Source organism: Malus domestica, chromosome 07 (assembly GCF_042453785.1).
Source record: "Malus domestica chromosome 07, GDT2T_hap1".
NCBI lineage: Eukaryota > Viridiplantae > Streptophyta > Magnoliopsida > Rosales > Rosaceae > Malus > Malus domestica.
The window spans coordinates 31,244,396-31,272,382 of NC_091667.1; the positions used below are offsets into that span (position 1 = coordinate 31,244,396).

Here is a 27,987-nt window from a genome sequence, read left to right on the forward strand (position 1 = left end):
AGGGATGGGATAAAAGTGGAATTCTATGTTATGGAAATTTGTTATATTGGTAGGGATTTTAGGGTTTTTTTTTTTTTTCAATTTTAAACATGTTGTTATGTAGTGTTTTTATAGTGGTGGTTTTGGGCATGTGCAATAGGTGCCCTTGCACAGGGCACCCAATCTTAAAGGCCCCTAAAAGATGAAATCATCAGCATATATACCAACTTGGTTTGTTTGTGGCAAAAAAATAAAAATAAAAAAACTTCATCTTTAGGAAATTTTCTAGGTTATGCATGTGAATAAGAGAAATATTGCTTTCACATGCATAAGAGAAATCACAATTATGTTTTTAGTTTAGTTATGCCGACTTTGCCCTAAATTTTTTATTTATTTATTTTCATGATTTTGGTTGATTTGAACTATAACTCAAGTAATAATGCTCCATTTAGATTCTTTATTAATACAACTATAGACATATAAATTAGCTTTGTAACAGAAATTTTTATACAAGAATCAATTTACTATGTTCCGCACAGTGACCTAAAATCACATTGCACCTAGTTTTTTAATGCCTTTAGAGATATTGGAATTTGATGAGTCAATGTACTTCTCTAGCGTGGGAGGACATGTCTTTTATTTACAAGACTGCCACTCGGATGATTTTAGCCAAATTTCGCTTTATTTACAAAAATGCCACTCAGGCTTAAGACCCGATTTTCAGCTGCTTCAGGTTTGGCTCGGCGAGAGAGGGGAGGGGGACATAACGGCTGACAAATTGGAGAGAGACGATGGCTCCCATTTTTCACTCGGAGACGGCTGGGTGTGGCTGTGGCGAGAGGAGAGGAGGGGGACAGAGGGACTGGAGAGGATGGGGACATAGGGATAGAGCTTCGGCTTCGGCTTGATGAGAGGGAGAGAGAGCCTGCGGCTTGCAGAATCACGATGATAGAAGAAGAAGCTCAGAAGTCTGATACGCCAAGTTGGAGAAACCCTAAAAACCAGAGAAGAAGAAGAAGAAGCTCAGAAATCGGGTGAGGATGTTGACAAATCAGCAAGCCCAGTTTCAGGCGACTCTGCAAAACCAACAACCTGACCTCCGACGAACGATGTTAGAGGAGATTCGTCAGATTCGAGCCGAACCGAGGCCGTCGTCGACTGAGAGAACATCATCAATCCCGACTTTTGGATCGACTCCCTCTACCTCCTCCTTGTCCGCGACTCCTGCTCCGTCTCTCTTCTTGCGAGTTCGCTCGGGTTCTGCTCCCCAGCTATTTCAAGCACAAAAACTTCTCCAGTTTCATTCGTCAGCTCATATATACGTAAGCTCTTCGCCTCTTAATATTTTGATTTAGGCAAATTGTTAAGTTCTTGAAAAAAATTGAAAGAATTGTTCATTTTTGTCCCAAATTGGTTTGGTTCTGGTTTCGAAACAGAAACAAAAACATAAACTCCTTCATCTACGATTCACTTATTCCATTCCAGGTATTTCTCCATTTCTCTTTTAATTTCTTACTTTTTTTATTCAAGCGTTTAATTTTTTTATTAATTATATTACAAATAAGTATTATTGACCTTCATTTGGTACCAATCAATCAATTGAGAGATGAGTCGTTTGAATGTTTGATTTTACTTGAATCAGAGTCTCCAAGGAGGAGAAAGAGAAGGATATGAATGATTTAGGTTTTGGGTGTTAGTGTGTGAGCAGGCGTATTGATGACTGTAATCAAGGTATCACTTAAGCTCTAATTGTGACTGGTAAATTTTGAATGACTGTTGGTTATTGTTAAAATCCCAAATGTATGCAATCCCACTTTCCAATTTGTTGTGTGAAGACACACGGACCACAATTGCTTCCTCTCAGCATAATTAGTTTCCACGGTTACTCTTAAACCCTAATTATCCCTTCTCTCTAAAATCCATTTTTCGATTTCCGAATAGGGTAAATGGATATTGTTTCTGTGCGCAGATATTACTCGGAGAAGTTTGAAGGGCCCTGGGACAAGGGGGATTGCATTTCAGAGTAGCAGAAATACAAGGCCACCCTCTCTTTGCGTATCTAATCTTACCCTTCTCCTAAATTTTTATCAAACTATAGATTTATTTTGCTGATTTTATTTTTTGGGATTTATTACTTTTCCTTTGACTGGAAATTTTAGGGTTTTTAAACTATAATGTTATCAAATTCTATTTTTCTAATTTTCTTATTTTGGGCTTTGCAGAGAGTGCTAATATACTGAATTTTTGGAATTTTTGATCTTTGCATGATTTTTGGTCTTTGAAATGGGTATGTGCTGCTTTTAACGTTTTGGTTCTCACCTGTTCCGTTCTTTGATTTTTGTTGTCTGCCTCCTTCTAGGTTGCTTCGTGATTTTCATTTTCCATTGTTGGATTATGGAATTTGTAAAAATGGTTGTAGTTTTGTGACCAAATACCAGTAAGAGTGTGCCGAAACACAAATTGGCATGCAGTGAACATACATTGAATTTGAACAAAATTTAACATATAAGTGAAGAAATATGCAGTGAACAGACATGGAATTTGAAATTGATAGGGTACTTAAGCTTCTGCCTTAGTTATTCTTTGTCACTCACTTTTGGAATTTAATTCATTGATTTCAAAGTCACTCATGTACTCTGTCTTACTCTATTCACACATTTTTAGTATGCACCATTGAATTTGTTTTTGTCATATATTATTCACTCATCTACTACACTAATGTTGAGATTTGGGTATCATTTGTTTTCTCATCCTATGTTTAAGGGAAATCTAATATATAAATGGATCAAAAAACTCCTGCTGCAGCACATTGAATTTGTTCAAATATTGATTGTTTTCCCTCTATTCACTTCAGTTGTCATCTTCTTCTTCGTTCTTTTTTCAATGGCAAAGCTGGACGATCCATGGAGCACATGTTGTTGAGCCTTTTGTTGCTATTGGTCTGGTCCAATTCGAATGAGTTGATGGAGTACAATCTTTAGGCCCGTTGGAGGAGCTGAAAAACCAGTCTCGACTCCGCCGACCGAGACATATTCCGAGATATGCTCCAGCTCAATAACAAATCAGACATCAGCCCAGTACACTACTCTCACTATTTCCTGCTTTCATTTTCAATTTTTTTTGGAATTTTGCGCTGAATTTCATTTGGTTAATTTGTGAAATTTTGTTTTTTTTTTCTTTTGTTAGGCAGCTTTTGGTGTGCCTGCGAATGTTGATTCGGCGATGCGTTGACAATAACATCAAGAGGGAGAGATTCAAAAGATGTTCCCAGTGTAGCTGTTTCACAGTTGAAGAGGATGTTGATGCTTTTGCTGCAGAAGTTTCAGCAAGAATGACGGCGAGATGCACACAAGGATCAGGTTAGAGATCTGCGTTGTTTGACATTTCTGTGTGAACACTTTTGAGTCTCAAATATATCTCAAATTTGGGGTATCGGGTATGGGCTGCTAAGGCTGAAAGTTCTTTTGGCTCATACATTAAAGCGGCACGTGTGCTTTTGGCTCATTTATGTACAAAAGTGAATCTTTGAATCTGCTTATTTATGTTTTGAAATGAGTGTGTTTGTTCTTACTACTGGAAGTGTTTCATGTGGAGATTAATCTTTGAATCTGCTTATTCATGTTTTGGGAATGTTAATCTTTTTAATTTTTTCTTTCCAGGACGAAAATATTTAACAAAATGAATTGTGATTAGAAAGTTAATTGAAGCTTTGAAAAATTTCGTGGTAAAAAAGGATGACAGATTACTGTTGTTTTTTTTTTCCTTCCTAACCAAAAATTACCTTTGATTTTCTTGATTGTGCATTTATTTAATATGTGCTATTATAATCGTTCTCAGTATAATAGCAGGACCTACTACACGAGCAAGACCAAGTAGCCGACCCTCTACAACAAAATCAGCCCGCTCGGAAACCCTAGCTTGAATGTGGTTCCAGAGCTCAACAACTGGGTCTACAATGGCAACAAAGTCCGAGTCACGGAGCTTCAGCGCATCATTCACGACCTCCGAAAGCGGAAACGCTTCTCCCAAGTCCTCCAGATTTCCATCTTTCTTTCTTGCCTTGCAATTTGTGTTATCCCCTGTTTGGTTGCTCATACAATGAAAGAAAATTGAAAGAAGCATCAAAGTAATTAAATTTTAGTTAAAGAAAGTGAGTGAAAGAGGGAATTAGGATTTTTATTAGTTTATGTGTTCCTCTCCCTCCAAACCTAATGGCTTAGCCTTTGATTTGATGAAACCCACCTCCAAAACCCTTCCTTGATCACCATCTTCAGCAACCCAATTCGGCGCTTACTCGGATCAGGACCTCTTGGAGATTCGGAGCTCCAGGTGAGATAATTTTCCCCAAATTTTCCCCAAATTGTATTCAATTTATCTTGCTTCATTTCATTTTCCATTTTAATTTGGAATTGGTTGATATGTTAGGTGGGTATTGCATGTATAACCAGAACAATTTTTTTGTTTGATTGGGGTCAAATTTTCCAACTTTCTTAGCTATTTGGTCCCGTGTATTTGAAATCTGAATAATATGAATTAGGGTTTTTCTGTTAGTGTCCAATTAGTGAAGAAAGGATGCTTCTTTTTGTTATCATGCATATTTAATCTGTAAACATCTGAAAAGCTGCTTAATTGAAGTGAGATTTCCAGTTTTTTAGCTCAATTTCATTTCTTATAGACAATTTTTTTTCAAGATTTCTAGGTTTCTTTTTGCTTTTTCTCTGATAAATTACTCATCCAGAAGTTAATTTTGTTCAACTACCAAGTATTGTTCTTGAATTAAAGATTTCTGGATTTTTTTGCTGCTTCTTTTCTGTTAAATTACTCAACTAGAAGTTAATTTTGTTCAAAAACTTACTCTTCCTCAATTACTCTTACAAGAAAGCATATGAGATTGTGGCACATTAGGTGTTTGATGAAATGTGTCTGAGAATCTGTCAGTATAATATATTATAATTCTGAATCTCTTCTTCAGCTCTGCCCACAAGTGTGCGAAGGTGACATGGTCCTGGTCGACGGTTCAGAAGCTCTGGTGATTCTGACTGAAAAAGAGGTCAATAACAAGAAGGTGATGGAATTCAATGTTTTGGGTTTGTTATAGAGGCATATTTGCAACAGCATATCAGATAATAATTCTAGATAGTCTGTTCTGATAGCTTAGATTGTGTTTCATGATGCATATGGCTGAAGCGGTTTTGACTACTTTTTGGATTGCTCATTAATTTTTTAGCTGCCCTTGGCTGGTACAAATATATATAAGAAGTTTGTCATTTTATCAACTTTTACTCGGGTCAAATTTAGGATCCATTTGTACTCATGCGTCATTGGGGTAAAGTGCACGTGCTTTGTTTTCTGTTGTATTTTTTCATCTAGGGGATAACGTTTTGTTGTTTGTTGGAAGGAATATTAAAACACATTCACACCCTATTTTGTCAAATTGTTCTAAAGTATCTCATGCTGGTTTTAGAATTCTCTCAACTTTCTAACTCAAATATGTGCCAAGAGAACCCAACTAAAGTGGTTCGCTGCTCCATGTATGAAGTATTAGTGAATTATTTGTAATTTTACGAAACAAAACGAATTTTTTTGTGTTGTAAGCATACATATTGAAATTTATGTTATAAATTTTTTGATAAGAAACAGATGTAAATTAGAATCATACTAATATAGGTATGCTGTATATTGAAATTTATGTCATTAAAAAATATACGTAAACTTATATACATAAATATGATAGCACCATTAATTTGGGGTACTGTTATATTTAGTACAAACAATATGATGTCGTTCAGGTGTATTTAACTAATATCTGCAGTTTTTCAATTCATCTAGGGTATTTGTGATTTGAACGACACTAAAAAATTTTATGGGTTATAGGAACCGCGGGTTAAGAAAATGGGTCAAATTTAGGTCGAAGCTGTAAGATCATTTACATATTACAGAATGAATGATAAGATCTTTAGGGCTGAAAATTGGAGTAACTTCGTTCCTTTTGTTAAAAAGATGAGCACAAATTGGTGAAGCAGCCAAAAAACCCAACTTAAGTAGAAGTTTAGAAGTTTGTCACTTCCTGATATATTGACTGAAATAACAATAAGAAAATAATGTAGTTTTTGAAGATCGAAAACAACGATAAGAAAATGGATCCGAAAATATAGAGAACAAAGAACTAAGAATTCACTCCTCCAGAGTCCTTCAAATACTTGGCCTTGATTTTATTTAGTGCGACTACGGCATCTTTCATGTTAATCCTTTCTTTCGGCAATGCTGCAGTGCAAGCTAAAGCTAATCTCATAACGGATGATAAGCAATCCCTCCTGCTCACGAAACCACCATCTTCCTCCGTCCCAAGTGTATCGGCATCCACAACTTCATCTATAGCAGCATTTAGAAATAATGAATCTGCAATCCATTGCTTTAAATTCATTTCCCCAACAAACATCTCATCCGTTGGCTTCCTTTTTGTGAATGTCTCCATGAGTACAATACCAAAACTATACACATCCCCACTCGTGGAAACGCTTCCTTCCATCCCGAACTCAGCAAAATTTGTATGTGAATTTAGTTATGTATGATAAAAAGAAAATTATAACCCCTAATAAAACCAACATAAACAAAATTGAAAAAATACATCACCTGGAGCCATGTATCCAACTGTGGCTAGGGTCATTGTTTCCGTCATCGAATCTCCACTGCCGATGAGTCTTGCAATGCCAAAATCAGCAACATGTGCAACCATATCATCATCTAATAGTATATTGCTTGGTTTCACGTCACAATGAACGATAGGTATCGAGTAACCTTGATGAAGATATTCTAGTGCCAATGCAACATCTTTCATTATGTCCAACCTCTGCAGGATAGTCATGGAGCGGTTTGGAGAATACAACCACTGTTCGAGGCTTCCATTAGGCATCAATTGAAGCACCAGGGCTTTGAAATCAAGTTCATCGCAACAACTTATGATTTTAATGAGATTCCGATGACGGATATTGCTTAGCATTTCACATTCCTTCGCAAAACTCTTGAATGCCCCTTCTAGCTGTAAATTGAAAACCTTGAGGGCGATATATATCCCGTCTGACAGTGTTCCTCTGTATACTGAGCCAAACCCCCCTGTGCCTAGTAAGTTACTTTCGTGAAGTCCATTTGTCGCCCTTACAAGTTCTAGGCGCGAAACTCTTCTCCAAAGAACTCGACATAGCAAGTCAGTTTCTCTTACAACTTCAACATTCCTTTTCCTGCATAGCACCAGAATCAATGCAGCAGCCGCTAGGAGTATTACTGACATGACCCCTGAGATGATATATTTAGCTTTCCTCCAATTTGGCTCAACTTTTGTTCTGTATTTGCATAATGGAACATGGAGTCGGGAAGAACCGCAGAGTGCACCGTTTGATACAAATGAATCATCAGTGAAGTTTCCGAAAGGCCCGCCGGTTGGAATTTCTCCTTGGAGTTTGTTGAAAGACAAATTCAGATGCTTGAGATACAAGAGTGCTTCCAATGACTTTGGGATCACTCCAGATAGATTGTTTTTGGACAAATCCAAGAATTCTAGGCTTAGCAAGGTTTTAAATGAACTGGGAATTGGGCCTTCTAAATAATTGTTTGCCAAGGACAAATTAATCATTTTCTGTAGACCCCCAATGCCATCGGGAATGTTTCCGGAGAAATGGTTATTTGACAAGTCCATATTCAGCACATCTTTCAACTTTCCGATGTCTTCCGAGAGTGGTCCAACTAGAGAATTGGATGACAAGTTTAGGTCCAATATATACTTGAGTTCCCACAAGGAAGATGGTATTTTTGAAGTTAACAAATTGGACCCTAACGATAGAATTCTTAGAGCTACTGCCAAAGTACCCAAGCAGGAAGGAATAGAACCAGAGAGCCGATTACCATGCAAAACTAAACCGGCTAGGTTGTTTAGTTGACAGAGTTCATACGGGATATGTCCTTGCAGTTCGTTATCATACAAACTCAAAACTTGGAGATTTTGTAGCCTTTTAATTGAAGTTGGAATTGCTCCACTCAACTGATTGGTTCCCAGGTATAGAAATATCAAGCTGCTCAAGTTGCCAATTTCTACTGGAATGTTGCCCCTGATGTTGGAACGGAATAAATACACATATAGGAGTGACGTAGAGAGATTCCTGCGAGAAGCTGGAATCGTGGTGTTTAGTGGATTGTCTCCCAAGTATAACCTTGTCAAATTTCTAAGATTAAACAAGCAAGAGAGAGTGCTTGCTGCTTGCGGAGTAGAAGCATCAATTGTCAAATTATTCGAGTGCAAGGAAAGAATCTCAAGGTTTTTCAAGGAACAGAGCGTGCTAGGAAGAAACCCGGTAAATGAGTTTTCGCTCATGTCTAGCACCCTGAGCTTGGAAGCATTGGAGAAGTTAGGGAGTAGTCCACCCACGAGGTTAGTTCTGGCTACAATAAAGAGTTCTAGGTCTGGGAGGCTACCTGAGAGCTGATTGAAAGAAAGCCCTATTCTTCTTATCGTGGAGAGATTGAAGAGTTTGGATGGGATGACGCCACTTAGATTATTAAAACCCAGTCCCAAAATCTCTAACTGCGGAAGATCACCAATCTCATCCGGTATTGTACCTGTAACAATTTCAGAACGTTTGTATTAAATTTGTAACTTCAGTTGAACTAAAAACTAAAAACAAATTGATTATGAAATGCCCCCAAATTTATTACCTGTAAAATGATTCTCAGTAAGACGAATATCGGTTAAGTAGGTCAAATTGCCAAGACTTTTGGGTATGCTTCCACGGAAATTGTTAGAGGATAATGAGATTTTACAAAGCTCTTTGCATTGCCACAGTTTGGAGGGAATCAGACCGCCAAGCTGGTTTCAACCCAAATCAAATATTCGAATACTCGAAAGATGCTCACATATATTGTCGGGAAGACTGCCACTCATGTTGTTTCCGTATAGAGTCAAAATAGTCAAAGAAGATATGTTGAAGACAGGCACAAGAGCAGAGGCTTTTAGGGCATTGGACCGCACGGACAACTTCTCCAGCTGAACTAAACTGCCCATCTCGTTCAGAAGTTCTATAAAACAATCCGTATATATTGTTAAAATCATGTAAACATATATAGGAGTAGCTTCTTACTGGGAATCCCGTTCTACCGTAGCAAAAGTGGGATAACATTATAAGGACCATGTGCTCACTATATAGGTTCTCTTTTTGCTCTAGAATATGAGGGTCTTACACAGTAAATATACGATTCCTATGATAGTCCTCTCATTTCATTTTTGCCAAAGTGGAACGAGATTCTTGCTAAGAAGGGGCTCGTATCTAAACTACCTAGTACCTATTTATAGAACTCTGCTCTTAAACAAAACAACATAAAATTGCAATTTAACCCTCACACCAAAACTGCACAAAAATAAAATATATGGGCAATTTAGTAATTACATGAACATAAATTTTGTTATTATTTACAACAACCTCACAGCCAGGTCAATATGGCATGCCCTATTTAAAAATTAAAAATAAAATAAAATAAAATAGTAAATAAAAAACATGCCTACTTTAGAAGAAACTGCTCATCATTGTCCTAATTTTTATAATTGATTTCTTTTTTTTTTTTAGAATTTTAAAAACTAATCACACTTCATAGTAAAAAAAACAAAATGAAATGAAATTATTCACACACAGTGTGTGCAGGCATCTACTAGTATACATGTAACAAAACCTAAGTCATACAGTATACCTTCGAACTTGTTGTCGTCAAGGTATATGCCCTTCACCATTGTTAAGTTGCCTATTTCTCTGGGTATGCTACCTGTTAAATATGTGCATGCATTCCAACAAAAAAGAAGGAAAAAAAAAAAACCAACGAGATGATTGTTATACATCTTATATATAGATGTTAAAATGAAACAAATATATCAAAATGTAATGATGAAGCAAGCAATCATTAATGAGAGGGAGAGAGAGGGGGAAGGGCTCCAAATCCCGCGTTTTCTGTCCCAGATTTTTATGCTCCGAAAATGTCCTCCCACACACCGTTTCATTTCCATGTCGTGATTTCAGTTTATTTACAAGACTGCCACTCAATGCTTTCGGCCAAATTTCACTTTATTTACAAAAAATGCCACTCAGGCTTAAGGCCCGATTTTCAGCCGCTGCATCTCAGGTTTGACTCGGGGAGAGAGGGGAAGGGGACATAACAGCTGACAAATTGGAGAGAGATGATCGCTCCCATTTTTCACTCGGAGACAGCTGGGTGTGGCTGTGGCTGTGGCGAGAGGAGAGGAGGGGGACGGAGGGACTGGAGAGGATGGGGACAGAGGGATAGAGCTTCGGCTTCGGTTTGATGAGAGGGAGAGAGAGCCTGCGGCTTTCAGAATCACGATGATAGAAGAAGAAGCTCAGAAGTCTGATACGCCAAGTTGGAGAAACCCTAAAAACCAGAGAAGAAGAAGAAGCTCAGAAATCGGGTGAGGATGTTGACAAATCAGCAAGCCCAGTTTCAGGCGACTCTGCAAAACCAACAACCTGACCTCCGACGAGAGGAGATTTGTCAGATTCGAGCCGAACCGAGGCTGTCGTCGACTGAGAGAACATCATCAATCCCGACTTTTGGATCGACTCCCTCTACCAAGGAAGAAAATATCGGTAGTCCGAAAACACGGAAATATCGATGGAAATATCGGGATAATATCGATATCGATAAAAATTACATGGAAACCACGGAAATTGTAAGAAAAACTTGGAAATTTTTATTGAAACTTTGCAGGATGTTTATTTAGTCAATTATCTATTAGTTTATCACAAAAAATTGGAAGGAAATGCATTGCATGATGGATTTAACATTATCAAGTTGATTATATAGCGAGCTGACAAACATTGTGACTATAGAAAATATGTAGAAATTAATGAAAGAAGTCTAAACACACCATAATCATTTATATATAATGAATTAGTACAATATTTTACACTTTATACATTGCATGGTAAGATACATGAGTGGCTTAGTACCACATAGAGTTCCTATGAGGTTCAAAATTTTCAATATCTTCATCATCTCTATGTGTAGAGTAAGTGTATTTTGAAGAGTAGTTACCAACTATGGCAATGGTTTTCAAGAACCAAAACCCAAAAGTCAATAGGAAACCGAATACTTCGGTATTTTTCGGGATTACCAAACAAATGGGATTTGGAAACCAATCCCATATCGAAAATTTCGGTATTTTTCGGGATGGGATTCCCGAACTTCAGGATGGTTTTGGTTTGGGATTTTTCGGTTTAAGTTTGGGACTTTTTCGGTTTGGTTTGGGATTTTCCGGAATTTTTTCCAGCCCTTGACCAAATAAAAAATAGAAAAATTAAAAACCACTTGCCATTGACTAAGTAATTAATTGACACAATTTAAAATATAATACCACAAAAAATTTGGAATATGTGCAAATTTGTTTCTTGTAAAAATAAACCATATATATAAATATTGTAGCTTATTATCATAACAACATAAGTGGTACAGTGGTTAAGGCCTTAAGAAGTTAAGGGGGAGGGGTTCGAACCCCTTTATGCTCAAAACCGAGTCTTTTCCAAATTTTAAGGAATTTTTGGACTAATATCGCGATATTTTGACGAAAACTCATTGGATACTCCTTAAAATATCGGTAAGTCAAAAAAAACGAAAATATCGGCGATATTTCGCCGATATTTTCGATATTTAAATCCATGCCCTCTACCTCCTCCCTGTCCGCGACTCCTGCTCCGTCTCTCTTCTTGCGAGTTCGCTTGGGTTCTGCTCCCCAGCTATTTCAAGCACAAAAACTTCTCCAGTTTCATTCGTCAGCTCATACATATGTAAGCTCTTCGCCTCTTAATATTTTGATTTAGGCAAATTGCCAAGGACAAATCAATCATTTTCTGAAGACCCCCAATGCTATCGGGAATGTTTCCGGAGAAATGGTTATTTGACAAGTCCATATTCAGCACATCTTTCAACTTTCCGATGTCTTCCGAGAGTGGTCCAACTAGAGAATTGGATGACAAGTTTAGGTCCAATATATACTTGAGTTCCCACAAGGAAGATGGTATTTTTGAAGTTAACAAATTGGACCCTAACCATAGAAATCTTAGAGCTACTGCCAAAGTACCCAAGCAGGAAGGAATAGAACCAAAGAGCCGATTACCAGCCAAAGCTAAATAGGCTAGGTTGTTTAGTTGACAGAGTTCATACGGGATATGCCCTTGCAGTTCGTTATCATACAAATACAAAACTTGGAGATTTTGTAGCCTTTGTATTGAAGTTGGAATTGCTCCACTCAACTGATTGGTTCCCAGGTCTAGTAATATCAAGCTGCTCAAGTTGCCAATTTCTACTGGAATGTTGCCCCTGATGTTGGAACGGAATAAACTCACATATAGGAGTGACGTAGAGAGATTCCTGCGAGAAGCTGGAATCGTGGTGTTTAGTGGATTGTCTCCCAAGAATAACCTTGTCAAATTTCTAAGATTAAACAAGCAAGAGAGAGTGCTTGCTGCTTGTGGAGTAGAAGCATCAATTGTCAAATTATTCGAGTACAATAAAAGATACTCAAGGTTTTTCAAGGAACAGAGCGTGCTAGGAAGAAACCCGGAAAATGAGTTTTCGCTCATGACTAGCACCCTGAGCTTGGAAGCATTGGAGAAGTTAGGGAGTAGTCCACCCACGAGGTTAGTTCTGGCTACAGTAAAGAATTCTAGGTTTGGAGCGTTAAGACCGATGTTTGCTGGGAGGCTACCTGAGACCTGATTGAAAGAAAGCCTTATTATTTTTATCATGGAGAGATTGAAGAGTTTGGATGGGATGACGCCACTGAGATTATTAAATTGCAGTCCCAAAATCTCTAACTGCGGAAGATCACCAATCTTATCCGGTATTGTACCTGTAACAATTTCAGAACGTTTGTATTAAATTTGTAACTTCAGTTTAACTAAAAACTAAAAAACAAATTGATTATAAAATGCCCCCAAATTTATTACCTGTTAAATGATTCTCACCAAGACGAATATCGGTTAAGTAGGTCAAATTGCCAAGACTTTTGGGTATGCTTCCACGGAAATTGTTAGAGTATAATGAGATTTCACGAAGCTCTTTGCGTTGCCACAGTTTGGAGGGAATCAGACCGCCAAGCTGGTTTCGACCCAAATCAAATATTCGAATACTCGAAAGATGCTCACATATATTGTCCGGAAGACTGCCACTCATGTTGTTTCCGTATAGAGTCAAAAAAGTCAAAGAAGATATGTTGAAGACAGGTACAAGAGCATAGGCTTTTAGGGCATTGGACTGCACAAACAACTCCTCCAGTTGAACTAAACTGCCCATCTCGTTCGGAAGTTCTATAAATCAATCCGTATATATTGTTAAAATCATGTAAACATATATAGGAGTAGCTTCTTACTGGGAATCCCGTTCTACCGTAGCAAAAGTGGGATAACATTATAAGGACCATGTGCTCACTATATAGGTTCTCTTTTTGCTCTAGAATATTAGGGTCTTACACATTAAATATACGATTCCTATGATAGTCCTCTCATTCCATTTTTGCTAAAGTGGAACAAGATTCCTGCTAAGAAGGGGTTCGTATCTAAACTACCTAGTACCTATTAATAGAACTCTGAATAGAACTCTGCTCTCAACCAAAACTACATAAAATTGCAATTTTAACCCTCACACCAAAACTGCACAAAAATAAAATATATGGGCAATTTAGTAATTACATGAACATAAATTTTGTTATTATTTACGACAACCTCACAGCCAGGTCAATATGGCATGCCCTATTTAAAAATTAAAAATAAAATAAAATAGTAAATAAAAAACATGTCTGCTTTAGAAGAAACTGCTCATCATTGTCCCAATTTTTATAATTGATATCTTTTTTTTTTAGAATTTTAAAAACTAATCACACTTCATAGTAAAAAAAACAAAATGAAATGAAATTATTCACACAGTGTGTGTGTAGGTATCTGCTAGTATACATGTAACAAAACCTAAGTCATACAGTATACCTTCGAACTTGTTGTCGTCAAGGTATATGCCCTTCACCATTGTTAAGTTGCCTATTTCTCTGGGTATGCTACCTGTTAAATATGTGCATGCATTCCAACAAAAATGAAGGAAAATAAATAAATAAAACAAACGAGATGATTGTTATACATGTTATATATAGATGTTAAAATGAAACAAATATATCAAAATGTAATGATGAAGCAAGCAATCATTAACTTATATTCCTAGGTGGCTGGTACTGGTGGTATGTACGTACCCGATAGTTGGTTCCTGCTTAGATTAATTATTTCGAGTGCAAATAAGTTGAAGATAGCAGCCGGTATGAAACCCGAGAAGCCATTACCGTACAATTTGATGGTTTGAAGTTTAGCAAAGGACCCAAACCACGAAGGAATGGTTCCCATAAAGCCGTTGTTTCCAAAGTTAATCTCCTTCAACCGGCGCAAACGAGACAGTTCTTGCGGTAGGGGACCATGAAAGCTATTATTCTCAAGCCCAACTCAACGAGAAATGAGAGGTTGCCTAGATGTGGAGGAATAACTCCGGCAAGACCCATGTGCGAGAGATTTAAGGCCGTGACTCTGTGGTGGCTAGCACCGCAGCTAACGCCAACCCAGTTGCAAATGTTGGAATTGGAGGCAGAGGACCACGTGTCCATTTCTATCAGCAACTTCAACTTTCAGGCGGCTTATTTCATCTTGCAATGCCATCTCGTAGACAGCATGCAGCCTTTCCATTTCCATCTTATCCGTTTCACATTGCCTTATTTCGTACTCTAACCTCTTGTTTGCCTTATTTCGTACTCTAACCTCTTGTTTCTCAAACTCAATTCTTCAAGTCTCGTGTCCAAGACAATTTGTTTCGCTGCAAAACTTGAATGCCTGCAGGTCTGCTTTCTCAAGCGAGAATTGTTCCTGTGCATCACGCAATGCGCCCTTCAGTTGCATCACCTCAAGATCGCGGCCGAATATGTCACCTCACAATCCTCTCCTGCAGCTCCGAAACATGCTTTCTCTCAGAGTCAAGTTGAGATTCAAAACCTTGCATTTGATCAGCGCCTTTGGAAATTCTATCGGCAAGTTCATGCTTCAAATTCGCAATCTCTTTGTTCGACCCCTTAAGCCTTTCTTTAGTCACTTCCAAGTCCTCCATCAATTTCCGAATCTCATTATCACTGTCTAATGCACGATTTTCCAACTCAACTGTCTGTTCTTGCAGCTCGAAGACACACATTTTCTCCATTGTAAGATCAGACTCCTTTACCTGGAGCTTCTCTTTCAAGCTCAGCAATCTTCTGCTGCCATCCCTGACTGTCGAAATCAGCGCTCGGAGGTGGAACCGAGTAATTGCTGACCGGGGAATTAGGAGAATCTGACTCGGATCCCAATGATGAAGAGGAAGATGATTCAGCGCCATTCTTTATAGAAAGAGCTGGACTAGAACCATCTGAGCTTAGTGATATATCAAAACCAACAACTTGATCGTCGGATTTCCGCAAACCATGTTTAGCATCGGGAGTCAGCAGAGGAGAGCCTTGGTTGAAACCATATTCAGAATCTCCAAACCCCTTATGTGCTTTGTTCAAGTGTTCATAGCATCCGGCCAGTGAACGATACATCCGGTGAAATTCCTGAACTAATTCCGGCTTCTTCTGCAAAAACGTTTCGTCTTTGTTGGGCAAAGAATCACCATCTTCTTTGATCAGCTTCAGCATTTGCTTAATGCTCTGGTCCATCTCTGTAAGATTCAGCATTTTAAACATTTTATTAGGTCAAATCATCGCAGAAGGATTACAGTAACAAACAAATTGTAATCAGCAAGAACAAACAAGATGAGCTCGCAAATAACCACTAACCTTCCAGATATTCTACCAGCCACATTGAACTATCTGGAGTGATACTATTGTCCAACCCGGCTGAATCTGACTTCTTCAGTTCTGTTTTCTCCATATCAACCATCTGCTGACATCAAATGATATAAAGTAAACCACATAAGACATCAAAATAAAAAGAGAAAAGTACTGGATTTCTGTAATCCCATATCACTCGGGGCTTTTTGGTGGTTAGGATTTGATTGAACAAGATGAAGCATGGATACCAATAAGGTGATACTATACACACGGCACGATAATACGTAAAATCTCGAAAAACTAGGATACACTGCGTCATGGATACGACAATAAAAATACATAATTTAAAACATATTTCAACGTAAAAACATCCAAATTCAAGTTCATTCAAGTGTGAGAGTTATATTCCTTATTTTAATTAGAGACAAACTCTTTGTATTCATCTACTTTCAACTAAAGCTTTGTTTCCTATTGATTTTCTCCTCTTAATTTTTTATTTGAAATTGTAACGATATCCTAAAAGACAAATACTTGTATCCGGCGAGTATGGTATCCACTGAAGTATCGAATACGAGATACGCGTGCTCCATCAACGAATGATAACGTGTAATTCAAGGTACCTGTGAAGATAAAAATGAATGATTTTTCATTTGTAGTATGTTATAAGAGATTAGACACGAAGAAAACATATTCTTCGTAATCTACCATTTTGTGGGGATTTGAAGGGATAAGTTTACTTCACGAGCAATACCCCTATTTTTTACTTTCAGTTTGAACAAAATTTTTAATATCATCAGCTATCCAATCCAATCTTAGACACTAAACGAGCGCTTAAAGAAGAGGGATTTCGATGGCTCCAGTAACCAAACTATCAATTGTGATGCCCATAGAAAAACAGAAGTAATTAAAGGGAAAATTACAAAATCAAATCAAATCAAATACACCACTGAATCAGATCCCAAATAAGACTTTTCTTACCCTATAAATTTCCAGTAGTTCTTATCAATAGAGAAATCCTCAGTTTAAGCATACCAAACCAGATGCTTGAATAAATTAAAACAAAAAGCGATTCTTAAAAATGCATAATCTGTATGCAATCGATTATATCAACATAGAAGAGTGAGCTCCCTGTCACTGACCTTTTGCTGCGACACAGGTGAAGAGACGAGAGAGAGAGAGAGAGAGAGAGAGAGAGAGAGAGAGCTCCAGATCCAAGCCCTGCCCAAATCAGAAGATAAGTGAAGCGATTAATCGGTGCTTTTGCCTTTTAAGCTAAAAGCGGCTTTTTTCCAAATTCAAAATGGATTCATTCGGTTGGGGACAACGAGGAAAGTGCTGAGAGAGAGGGGGAAGGGCTCCAAATCCCGCGTTTTCTGTCCCAGATTTTTATGCTCCGAAAATGCCCTCCCACACGCCGTTTCATTTCCATGTCGTGATTTCAGTTTATTTACAAGACTGCCACTCAGATGCTTTTGGCCAAATTTCACTTTATTTACAAAAAATGCCACTCAGGCTTAAGGCCCGATTTTCAGCCGCTGCATCTCAGGTTTGACTCGGGGAGAGAGGGAAGGGGGACATAACGGCTGACAAATTGGAGAGAGACGATCGCTCCCATTTTTCACTCGGAGACAGCTGGGTGTGGCTGTGGCTGTGGCGAGAGGAGAGGAGGGGGACGGAGGGATTGGAGAGGATGGGGACAGAGGGATAAAGCTTCGGCTTCGGCTTGATGAGAGGGAGAGAGAGCCTGCGGCTTGCAGAATCACGATGATAGAAGAAGAAGCTCAGAAGTCTGATACGCCAAGTTGGAGAAACCCTAAAAACCAGAGAAGAAGAAGAAGCTCAGAAATCGGGTGAGGATGTTGACAAATCAGCAAGCCCAGTTTCAGGCGACTCTGCAAAACCAACAACCTGACCTCCGACGAGAGGAGATTCGTCAGATTCGAGCCGAACCGAGGCTGTCGTCGACTGAGAGAACATCATCAATCCCGACTTTTGGATCGACTCCCTCTACCTCCTCCCTGTCCGCGACTCCTGCTCCGTCTCTCTTCTTGCGAGTTTGCTCGGGTTCTGCTCCCCAGCTATTTCAAGCACAAAAACTTCTCCAGTTTCTTTCGTCAGCTCATACATACGTAAGCTCTTCGCCTCTTAATATTTTGATTTAGGCAAATTGTTAAGTTCTTGAAAAAAATTGAAAGCATTGTTCATTTTTGTCCCAAATTGGTTTGGTTCTGGTTTCGAAACATAAACTCCTTCATCTACGATTCACTTATTCCATTCCAGGTATTTCTCCGTTTCTCTTTTAATTTCTTACTTTTTTATTCAAGCGTTTAATTTTTTTATTAATTATATTACAAATAAGTATTATTGACCTTCATGTGGTACCAATCAATCAATTGAGAGATGAGTTGTTTGAATGTTTGATTTTACTTGAATCAGAGTCTCCAAGGAGGAGAAAGAGAACGATATGAATGATTTAGGGTTTGGGTGTTAGTGTGTGAGCAGGCGTATTGATGACTGTAATCAAGGTATCACTTAAGCTCTAATTGTGACTGGTAAATTTTGAATGACTGTTGGTTATTGTTAAAATCCCAAATGTATGCAATCCCACTTTCCAATTTGTTGTGTGAAGACACACGGACCACAATTGCTTCCTCTCAGCATAATTAGTTTCCACGATTACTCTTAAACCCTAATTATCCCTTCTCTCTAAAATCCATTTTTCGATTTCTGAATAGGGTAAATGGATATTGTTTCTGTGTGCAGATATTACTCGGAGAAGTTTGAAGGGCCCTGGGACAAGGAGGATTGCATTTCAGAGTAGCAGAAATACAAGGCCACCCTCTCTTTGCGTATCTAATCTTACCCTTCTCCTAAATTTTTATCAAACTATAGATTTATTTTGCTGATTTTATTTTTTGGGATTTATTACTTTTCCTTTAACTGGAAATTTTAGGGTTTTTAAAGTATAATGTTATCAAATTCTATTTTTCTAATTTTCTTATTTTTGGGCTTTGCAGAGAGGGCTAATATACTGAATTTTTTATCTTTGCATGATTTTTGGTCTTTGAATGGGTATGTGCTGCTTTTAACGTTTTGGTTCTCACCTGTTCCGTTCTTTGATTTTTGTTGTATGCCTCCTTCTAGGTTGCTTCGTGATTTTCATTTTCCATTGTTGGATTATGGAATTTGTAAAAATGGTTGTAGTTTTGTGACCAAATACCAGTAAGAGTGTGCCGAAACACAAATTGGCATGCAGTGAACATACATTGAATTTGAACAAAATTTAATATATAAGTGAAGGCATATGCAGTGAACAGACATGGAATTTGAAATTGATAGGGTAGTTAAGCTTCTGCCTTAGTTATTCTTTGTCACTCACTTTTGGAATTTAATTCATTCATTTCAAAGTCATTCATGTACTCTGTCTTACTCTATTCACACATTTTTAGTATGCACCATTGAATTTTTTTTTGTCATATATTATTCACTCATCTACTACACTAATGTTGACATTTGGGTATCATTTGTTTTCTCATATGTCCTATTTTTAAGGGAAATCTAATATATAAACGGATCAAAAAACTCCTGCTGCAGCACATTGAATTTGTTCAAATATTGATTGTTTTCACTCTATTCACTTCAGTTGTCGTCTTCTTCTTCGTTCTTTTTTCAATGGCAAAGCTGAACGATCCATGGAGCACATGTTGTTGAGCCTTTTGCTGCTACTGGTCTGGTCCAATTCGAATGAGTTGATGGAGTACAATCTTTAGGCCCGTTGGAGGAGCTGAAAAACCAGTCTCGACTCCGCCGACCGAGACATATTCCGAGATATGCTCCAGCTCAATAACAAATCAGACATCAGCCCAGTACACTACTCTCACTCTTTCCTGCTTTCATTTTCATTTTTTTTGGAATTTTGCGCTGAATTTCATTTGGTTAATTTGTGAAATTTTTTTTTTCTTTTGTTAGGCAGCTTTTGGTGTGCCTGCGAATGTTGATTCGGCGATGCGTTTACAATAACATCAAGAGGGAGAGATTCAAAAGATGTTCCCAGTGTAGCTGTTTCAGAGTTGAAGAGGATGTTGATGCTTTTGCTGCAGAAGTTTCAGCAAGAATGATGGCGAGATGCACACAAGGATCAGGTTAGAGATCTGCGTTGTTTGACATTTCTGTGTAAACACTTTTGAGTCTTAAATATATCTCAAATTTGGGGTATCGGGTATGGGCTGCTAAGGCTGAAAGTTCTTTTGGCTCATACATTAAAGCGGCATGTGTGCTTTTGGCTCATTTCTGTACAAAAGTTGAATCTTTGAATCTGCTTATTTATGTTTTGAAATGAGTGTGTTTGTTCTTACTACTGGAAGTGTTTCATGTGGAGATTAATCTTTGAATCTGCTTATTCATGTTTTGGGAATGTTAATCTTTTTAATTTTTTCTTTCCAGGACGAAAATATTTAACAAAATGAATTGTGATTAGAAAGTTAATTGAAGCTCTGAAAAATTTCGTGGTAAAAAAGGATGACAGATTACTGTTGTTTTTTTTTCTCCTTCCTATCCAAAAATTACCTTTGATTTTCTTGATTGTGCATTTATTTAATATGTGCTATTATAATCGTTCTCAGTATAATAGCAGGACCTACTACATGAGCAAGACCAAGTAGCCGACCCTCTACAACAAAATCAGCCCGCTCGGAAACCCTAGCTTGAATGTGGTTCCAGAGCTCGACAACTGGGTCTACAATGGCAACAAAGTCTGAGTCATGGAGCTTCAGTGCATCATTCACGACCTCCGAAAGTGGAAACGCTTCTCCCAAGTCCTCCAGATTTCCATCTTTCTTTCTTGCCTTGCAATTTGTGTTATCCCCCGTTTGGTTGCTCATACAATGAAAGAAAATTGAGAGAAGCATCAAAGTAATTAAATTTTAGTTAAAGAAAGTGAGTGAAAGAGGGAATTAGGATTTTTATTAGTTTATGTGTTCCTCTCCCTCCAAACCTAATGGCTTAGCCTTTGATCTGATCAAACCCACCTCCAAAACCCTTCCTTGATCACCATCTTCAGCAACCCAATTCGGCGCTTACTCGGATCAGGACCTCTTGGAGATTCGGAGCTCCAGGTGAGATAATTTTCCCCAAATTTTCCCCAAATTGTATTCAATTTATCTTGCTTCATTTCATTTTCCATTTTAATTTGGAATTGGTTGATATGTTAGGTGGGTATTGCATGTATAACTAGAACAATTTTTTTGTTTGATTGGGGTCAAATTTTCCAACTTTCTTAGCTATTTGGTCCCGTGTATTTGAAATCTGAATAATATGAATTAGGGTTTTTCTGTTAGTGTCCAATTAGTGATGAAAGGATGCTTCTTTTTGTTATCATGCATATTTAATCTGTAAACATCTGAAAAGCTGCTTAATTGAAGTGAGATTTCCAGTTTTTTAACTCAATTTCATTTCTTATAGACAATTTTTTTTTCAAGATTTCTAGGTTTCTTTTTGCTTTTTCTCTGATAAATTACTCATCCGGAAGTTAATTTTGTTCAAATACCAAGTATTGTTCTTGAATTAAAGATTTCTGGATTTTTTTGCTGCTTCTTTTCTGTTAAATTACTCAACTAGAAGTTAATTTTGTTCAAAAACTTACTCTTCTTCAATTAATCTTACAAGAAAGCATATGAGATTGTGGCACATTAGGTGTTTGATGAAATGTGTCTGAGAATCTGTTAGTATAATATATTATAATTCTGAATCTCTTCTTCAGCTCTGCCCACAAGTGTGCGAAGGCGACATGGTCCTGGTCGACGGTTCGGAAGCTCTGGTGATTCTAACTGAAAAAGAGGTCAATAACAAGAAGGTGATGGAATTCAATGTTTTTTGTTTGTTATAGAGGCATATTTGCAACAGCATATCAGATAATAATTCTAGATAGTCTGTTCTGATAGCTTAGATTGTGTTTCATGATGCATATGGCTGAAGCGGTTTTGACTACTTTTTGGATTGCTCATTAATTTTTTAGCTGCCCTTGGCTGGTACAAATATATATAAGAAGTTTGTCATTTTATCAACTTTTACTCAGGTCAAATTTAGGATCCATTTGTACTCATGCGTAATTGGGGTAAAGTGCACATGCTTTGTTTTCTGTTGTATTTTTTCATCTAGGGGATAACGTTTTGTTGTTTGTTGGAAGGAATATTAAAACACATTCACACCCTATTTTGTCAAATTGTTCTAAAGTATCTCATGCTGGTTTTAGAATTCTCTCAACTTTCTAACTCAAATCTGTGCCAAGAGAACCCAACTAAAGTGGTTCGCTGCTCCATGTATGAAGTATTAGTGAATTATTTGTAATTTTACGAAACAAAACGAATTTTTTTGTGTTGTAAGCATACATATTGAAATTTATGTTATAAATTTTTTGGTAAGAAACAGATGTAAATTAGAATCATACTAATATAGGTATGCTGTATACATAACTTCGATGGTACCATAAGTTCAGAATTAATCTTTAGTGTCATTAAAAAATATACGTAAATTTATATACATAAATATGATAGCACCATTAATTTGGGGTACTGTTATATTTAGTACAGACAATATGATGTCGTTCAGGTGTATTTAACTAATATCTGCAGTTTTTCAATTCATCTAGGGTATTTGTGATTTGAACGACACTAAAAAAATTTATGGGTTATAGGAACCGCGGGTTAAGAAAATGGGTCAAATTTAGGTCGAAGTTGTAAGATCATTTACATATTACAGAATGAATGATAGCATCTTTGGGGCTGAAAATTGGAGTAACTTCGTTCCTTTTGTTAAAAAGATGAGCACAAATTGGTGAAGCAGCCAAAAAAACCAACTTAAGTAGAAGTTTAGAAGTTTGTCACTTCCTGATATATTGACTGAAATAACAAAAAGAAAATAATGTAGTTTTTGAAGATCGAAAACAACAATAAGAAAATGGATCCGAAAATATAGAGAACAAAGAACTAAGAATTCACTCCTCCAGAGTCCTTCAAATACTTGGCCTTGATTTTATTCAGTGCGACTAAGGCATCTTTCATGTTAATCCTTTCTTTCGGCAATGCTGCAGTGCAAGCTAAAGCTAATCTCATAACGGATGATAAGCAATCCCTCCTGCTCACGAAACCACCATCTTCCTCCGTCCCAAGTATATCGGCATCCACAACTTCATCTATAGCAGCATTTAGAAATAATGAATCTGCAATCCATTGCTTTAAATTCATTTCCCCATCAAACATCTCATCCGTTGGCTTCCTTTTTGTGAATGTCTCCATGAGTACAATACCAAAACTATACACATCCCCACTCGTCGAAACGCTTCCTTCCATCCCGAACTCTGCAAAATTTGTATGTGAATTTAGTTATGTATGATAAAAAGAAAATTATAACTCCTAATAAAACCAACATAAACAAAATTGAAAAAATACATCACCTGGAGCCATGTATCCAACTGTGGCTAAGGTCATTGTTTCCGTCATCGAATCTCCACTGCCGATGAGTCTTGCAATGCCAAAATCAGCAACATGTGCAACCATCTCATCATCTAATAGTATATTGCTTGGTTTCACGTCACAATGAACGATAGGTATCGAGTAACCTTGATGAAGATATTCTAGTGCCAATGCAACATCTTTCATTATGTCCAACCTCTGCAGGATAGTCATGGAGCGGTTTGGAGAATACAACCACTGTTCGAGGCTTCCATTAGGCATCAATTGAAGCACCAGGGCTTTGAAATCAAGTTCATCGCAATAACTTATGATTTTAATGAGATTCCGATGACGGATATTGCTTAGCATTTCACATTCCTTCGCAAAACTCTTGAATGCCCCTTCTAGCTGTAAATTGAAAACCTTGAGGGCGATATCTATCCCATCTGACAGTGTTCCTCTGTATACTGAGCCAAACCCCCCTATGCCTAGTAAGTTACTCTCGTGAAGTCCATTTGTCGCCCTTACAAGTTCTAGGCGCGAAACTCTTCTCCAAAGAACTTGACGTAGCAAGGCAGTTTCTCTTACAAGTTCAACATTCCTTTTCCTGCATAGCACCAGAATCAATGCAGCAGCCGCTAGGAGTATTACTGACATGACCCCTGAGATGATATATTTAGCTTTCCTCCAATTTGGCTCAACTTTTGTTCTATATTTGCATAATGGAACATGGAGTCGGGAAGTACTGCAGAGTGCACCGTTTGATACAAACGAATCATCAGAGAAGTTTCCGAAAGGCCCGCTGGTTGGAATTTCTCCTTGGAGTTTGTTGAAAGACAAATTCAGATGCTTGAGATACAAGAGGGCTTCCAATGACTTTGGGATCACTCCAGATAGATTGTTTTTGGACAAATCCAAGAATTCTAGGCTTAGCAAGGTTTTAAATGAACCGGGAATAGGGCCTTCTAAATAATTGTTTGCCAAGGACAAATTAATCATTTTCTGAAGACCCCCAATGCTACCGGGAATGTTTCCGGAGAAATGGTTATTTGATAAATCCATTACCACCACATCTTTCAACTTTCCGATGTCTTCTGAGAGTGGTCCAACTAGAGAGTTGGATGACAAGTTGAGGTCCAATAAATACTTGAGTTCCCACAAGGAAGATGGTATTTTTGAAGTTAACAAATTGGACCCTAACCATAGATATCTTAGAGCTACTGCCAAAGTACCCAAGCAGGAAGGAATAGAACCAGAGAGCCGATTACCATGCAAAACTAAACCGGCTAGGTTGTTTAGTTGACAGAGTTCATACGGGATATGCCCTTGCAGTTCGTTATCACACAAAGACAAAACTTGGAGATTTTGTAGCCTTTGTATTGAAGTTGGAATTACTCCACTCAACTGATTATTTCCCAGGTCTAGTGCTATCAAGCTGCTCAAGTTGCCAATTTCAACTGGAATGTTGCCCCTGATGTTGGAATGGAATAAACTCACAAGTAGGAGTGACGTAGAGAGATTCCTGCGAGAAGCTGGAATCGTGGTGTTTAGTGGATTGTCTGCCAAGCCTAACTTTGTCAAATTTCTAAGATTAAACAAGCAAGAGAGAGTGCTTGTTGCTTGTGGAGTAGAAGCATCAATTGTCAAATTATTCGAGCACAAGTTAAGATACTCGAGGTTTTTCAAGGAACAGAGCGTGCTAGGAAGAAACCCGGTAAATGAGTTGTAGCTCATGTCTAGCACCCTGAGCTTGGAAGCATTGGAGAGGTTAGGAAGTAGTCCAGCCACGAGGTTAGTTCTGGCTACAGCAAAGAATTCTAGGTTTGGAGCGCTAAGACCGATGTTTGCTGGGAGGCTACCTGAGAGCTGATTGAAAGAAAGCCCTATTCTTCTTATCGTGGAGAGATTGAAGAGTTTGGATGGGATGACGCCACTGAGATTATTTAATAGCAGTGCCAAAACCTCTAACTGCGGAAGATTACCAATCTCATCCGGTATTGTACCTGTAACAATTTCAGAACGCTTGTATTAAGTTTGTAAATTCAGTTTAACTAAAAACTAAAAACAAATTGATTATGAAATGCCCCCAAATTTATTACCTGTTAAATGATTCCCACCAAGATGAATCTTGGTTAAGTAGGTCAAATTGCCAAGACTTTTCGGTATGCTTCCACGGAAATTGTTAAAGCGTAATGAGATTTCACGAAGCTCTTTGCATTGCCACAGTTTGGAGGGAATCAGACCGTCAAGCTGGTTTTCACCGAAATAAAATTTTCGAATACTCGAAAGATGCCTACATATATTGTTCGGAAGACTACCACTCATGTTGTTTCCGGTTAGACTCAAAATAGTCAAAGAAGATATGTTGAAGACAGGCACAAGAGCAGAGGCTTTTAGGGCGTTGAACCCCACATACAACTCCTCCAGCTGAACTAAATTGTCCATCTCGTTCGGAAGTTCTATAAATCAATCCGTATATATTGTTAAAATCATGTAAACATATATAGGAGTAGCTTCTTACTGGGAATCCCGTTCTACCATATCAAAAGTGGGATAACATTATAAGGACCATGTGCTCACTATATAGGTTCTCTTTTTGCTCTAGAATACGAGGGTCTTACACAGTAAATATACAATTTTTATGATAGTCCTCTCATTTCATTTTTGCTAAAGTGGAACGAGATTCCTGCTAAGAAGGGGCTCGTATATAAACTACCTAGTACCTATTTATAGAACTCTGCTCTCAAACAAAACTACATAAAATTGCAATTTTAACCCTCACACCAAAACTGCACAAAAATAAAATATATGGGCAATTAATAATTACATGAACATAATTTTGCTATTATTTACGACAACCTCACAGCCAGGTCAACATAGCATGCCATATTTAAAAATTAAAAATAAAATAAAATAGTAAATAAAAAACATGCCTACTTTAGAAGAAACTGCTCATCATTGCCCCAATTTTTATAATTGATTTTTTTTTTTTTTTTTAGAATTTTAAAAACTAATCACACTTCATAGTAAAAAAAAATATGAAATGAAATTATTCACACACAGTGTGTGCAGGCATCTACTAGCATACATGTAACAAAACCTAAGTCATACATTATACCTTCGAACTTGTTGTCGTCAAGGTATATGCCCTTCACCATTGTTAAGTTGCCTATTTCTCTGGGTATGCTACCTGTTAAATATGTGCATGCATTCCAACAAAAAAGAAGGAAAAAAAAAACAAACAGATGATTGTTATAAATCTTATATATAGATGTTAAAATGAAACAAAGATGTTAAAATGTACTCATGAAGCAAGCAACATTAATTTATATTCCTCCAGCTGACCTAAACTGCCCATCTCGTTTGGAAGTTCTATAAATCAATCCGTATATATTGTTAAAATCATGTAAACATATATAGGAGTAGCTTCTTATTGGGAATCCCGTTGTATCGTAGCAAAAGTGGGATAACATTATACAGACCATGTACTTACTATATAGGACCTCTTTTTTGCTCTAGAATACGAGGGTCTTACACGGTAAATACACGATCCTACAATGGTCCTCTCATATCATTTTTTGCTGAAGTTGAACAAGATCCCAGCAAAAAAAAAAAAAAAACAAACAAACGAGATGATTGTTATACATCTTATATATAGATGTTAAAATGAAACAAATATATCAAATGTAATGATGAAGCAAGCAATCATTAATTTATATTCCTAGGTGGTTGGTACTGGTGGTATGTACGTACCCGATAGTTGGTTCCTCCTTAGATTAATTATTTCGAGTGCAGATAAGTTGAAGATAGCAGCCGGTATGAAACCCGAGAAGCCATTACCGTACAACTTGAGGGTTTGAAGTTTAGCAAAGGACCCAAACCACGAAGGAATGGTTCCCATAAAGCTGTTGTTTACAAAGTTAATCTCCTTCAACCGGCGCAAATGAGACAGTTCTTGCGGTAGGGGACCAAGAAAGCTATTATTCTCAAGGCCCAACTCAACGAGAAATGAGAGGTTGCCTAGATGTGGAGGAATAACTCCGGCAAGACCCATGTGCGAAAGATTTAAGGCCGTGACTCTGTGGTGGCCAGCACCGCAGCTAACGCCAACCCAGTTGCAAATGTTGGAATTGGAGGCAGAGGACCAGTTGGTGGTCAAGATGTTTTGAGGGTCACTAGTGATGTGAGCTTTGAGAGAAAGAAGCGCAGACTGATCTGTGCTGATATTGGTATGAGATATTGCTAATACACCTGCAGTTAAGCAATTAGCCATAATCATCATATAGATATAACACAAGCAGTGTATCATCGACAACATTTTTGATCGTAGGAAACGACTTCTCTCCTTCATTGTAGTAGTTTTTGTCTTTCGGTTTAAATTCGATCGAAAACTAGAACTCATTACATTCACATAAATAGGGAAACAAGTTGGTGTTACCAAGATTTGGATTTTTTTACATATCAAACACACACCTTTCATTTTTTGCTGATAGCTTAGCTACGTGAGGAGGAATAGTCCAAGTCCCATTTTTTTGTTGAAGTGAAGAGGCTTAAACTAGTACTATCTATAGACCATAGAAAAAGAACCAAATTAAATTATTATCCCATTTTTTGCAAATTGCAATCCTCGACTTGTTATTTGGATTTTTTTACATATCAAACACAGATCTTTCATTTTTC

General features: G+C 37.6%; 5 protein-coding genes and 1 long non-coding RNA gene across 15 annotated transcripts; 2 read left to right on the plus strand and 4 right to left on the minus strand.

Annotated features, from left to right (window-relative positions):
• Positions 1-744: 744 nt before the first annotated feature.
• Positions 745-5,403, plus strand: LOC103420747 (uncharacterized). Of its 2 annotated transcripts, none has more exons than XM_070825333.1 (7): positions 745-1,301; positions 1,416-1,464; positions 1,949-2,034; positions 2,834-3,056; positions 3,166-3,338; positions 3,825-4,308; positions 4,952-5,403. In XM_070825333.1, the coding sequence occupies exons 1-4, from the start codon at positions 1,020-1,022 to the stop codon at positions 2,936-2,938; spliced, it is 522 nt and encodes a 173-aa protein (XP_070681434.1). In that variant the 5' UTR covers positions 745-1,019; the 3' UTR covers positions 2,939-3,056; positions 3,166-3,338; positions 3,825-4,308; positions 4,952-5,403. The 2 variants fall into 2 exon arrangements, with proteins under 2 accessions (XP_070681434.1, XP_070681436.1); XM_070825335.1 differs by having other exon boundaries at positions 3,828-4,308.
• Positions 5,404-6,016: 613 nt separating this feature from the next.
• Positions 6,017-17,249, minus strand: LOC114819110 (probable LRR receptor-like serine/threonine-protein kinase At3g47570). Of its 4 annotated transcripts, XR_011583117.1 has the most exons (6): positions 16,999-17,249; positions 15,866-15,968; positions 14,267-15,747; positions 14,010-14,081; positions 12,978-13,337; positions 12,123-12,880 (listed from the first exon to the last, which is right to left on the minus strand). XR_011583117.1 is itself a non-coding variant. In XM_029105981.2 (4 exons), exons 1-4 carry the CDS (start codon positions 14,412-14,414, stop codon positions 11,802-11,804), a joined length of 1,659 nt encoding a protein of 552 aa, XP_028961814.1. In that variant the 5' UTR covers positions 14,415-15,747; the 3' UTR covers positions 9,616-11,801. The 4 variants fall into 4 exon arrangements, 3 of the variants coding, with proteins under 3 accessions (XP_028961812.1, XP_028961814.1, XP_070681437.1); XM_029105981.2 differs by lacking the exons at positions 15,866-15,968; positions 16,999-17,249 and having other exon boundaries at positions 9,616-12,880; XM_070825336.1 differs by lacking the exons at positions 12,123-12,880; positions 12,978-13,337; positions 14,010-14,081 and adding an exon at positions 16,391-16,479 and having other exon boundaries at positions 14,146-15,747; positions 16,999-17,135.
• LOC139197823 (putative receptor-like protein kinase At3g47110) lies at positions 6,146-6,508 on the minus strand. Its single transcript, XM_070825805.1, has one exon. The coding sequence runs from the start codon at positions 6,506-6,508 to the stop codon at positions 6,146-6,148; it is 363 nt and encodes a 120-aa protein (XP_070681906.1).
• On the minus strand, positions 14,613-15,252 carry LOC139197824 (peroxisomal and mitochondrial division factor 1-like). Its single transcript, XM_070825806.1, has 2 exons — positions 14,987-15,252; positions 14,613-14,841 (listed from the first exon to the last, which is right to left on the minus strand). The coding sequence occupies exons 1-2, from the start codon at positions 15,250-15,252 to the stop codon at positions 14,613-14,615; spliced, it is 495 nt and encodes a 164-aa protein (XP_070681907.1).
• An 11-nt stretch (positions 17,250-17,260) lies between the features above and the next one.
• On the plus strand, positions 17,261-22,069 carry LOC103439545 (uncharacterized). Of its 5 annotated transcripts, XR_011583118.1 has the most exons (9): positions 17,377-17,988; positions 18,296-18,384; positions 18,623-18,708; positions 18,877-18,931; positions 19,503-19,725; positions 19,829-20,001; positions 20,303-20,367; positions 20,490-20,973; positions 21,618-22,069. It is a non-coding gene; the product is annotated as an uncharacterized lncRNA (long non-coding RNA). The 5 variants fall into 5 exon arrangements; XR_003775014.2 differs by lacking the exon at positions 20,303-20,367 and having other exon boundaries at positions 17,261-18,139; XR_003775011.2 differs by lacking the exon at positions 20,303-20,367 and having other exon boundaries at positions 17,277-17,988.
• Positions 22,070-22,713: 644 nt separating this feature from the next.
• Positions 22,714-27,841, minus strand: LOC103410350 (probable LRR receptor-like serine/threonine-protein kinase At3g47570). Of its 2 annotated transcripts, XM_029105977.2 has the most exons (6): positions 27,781-27,841; positions 27,061-27,558; positions 26,426-26,497; positions 25,407-25,766; positions 23,310-25,310; positions 22,714-23,213 (listed from the first exon to the last, which is right to left on the minus strand). In XM_029105977.2, the coding sequence occupies exons 1-6, from the start codon at positions 27,785-27,787 to the stop codon at positions 22,843-22,845; spliced, it is 3,309 nt and encodes a 1,102-aa protein (XP_028961810.1). In that variant the 5' UTR covers positions 27,788-27,841; the 3' UTR covers positions 22,714-22,842. The 2 variants fall into 2 exon arrangements, with proteins under 2 accessions (XP_028961810.1, XP_017181002.2); XM_017325513.3 differs by lacking the exon at positions 27,781-27,841 and having other exon boundaries at positions 27,061-27,735.
• Positions 27,842-27,987: the final 146 nt, after the last annotated feature.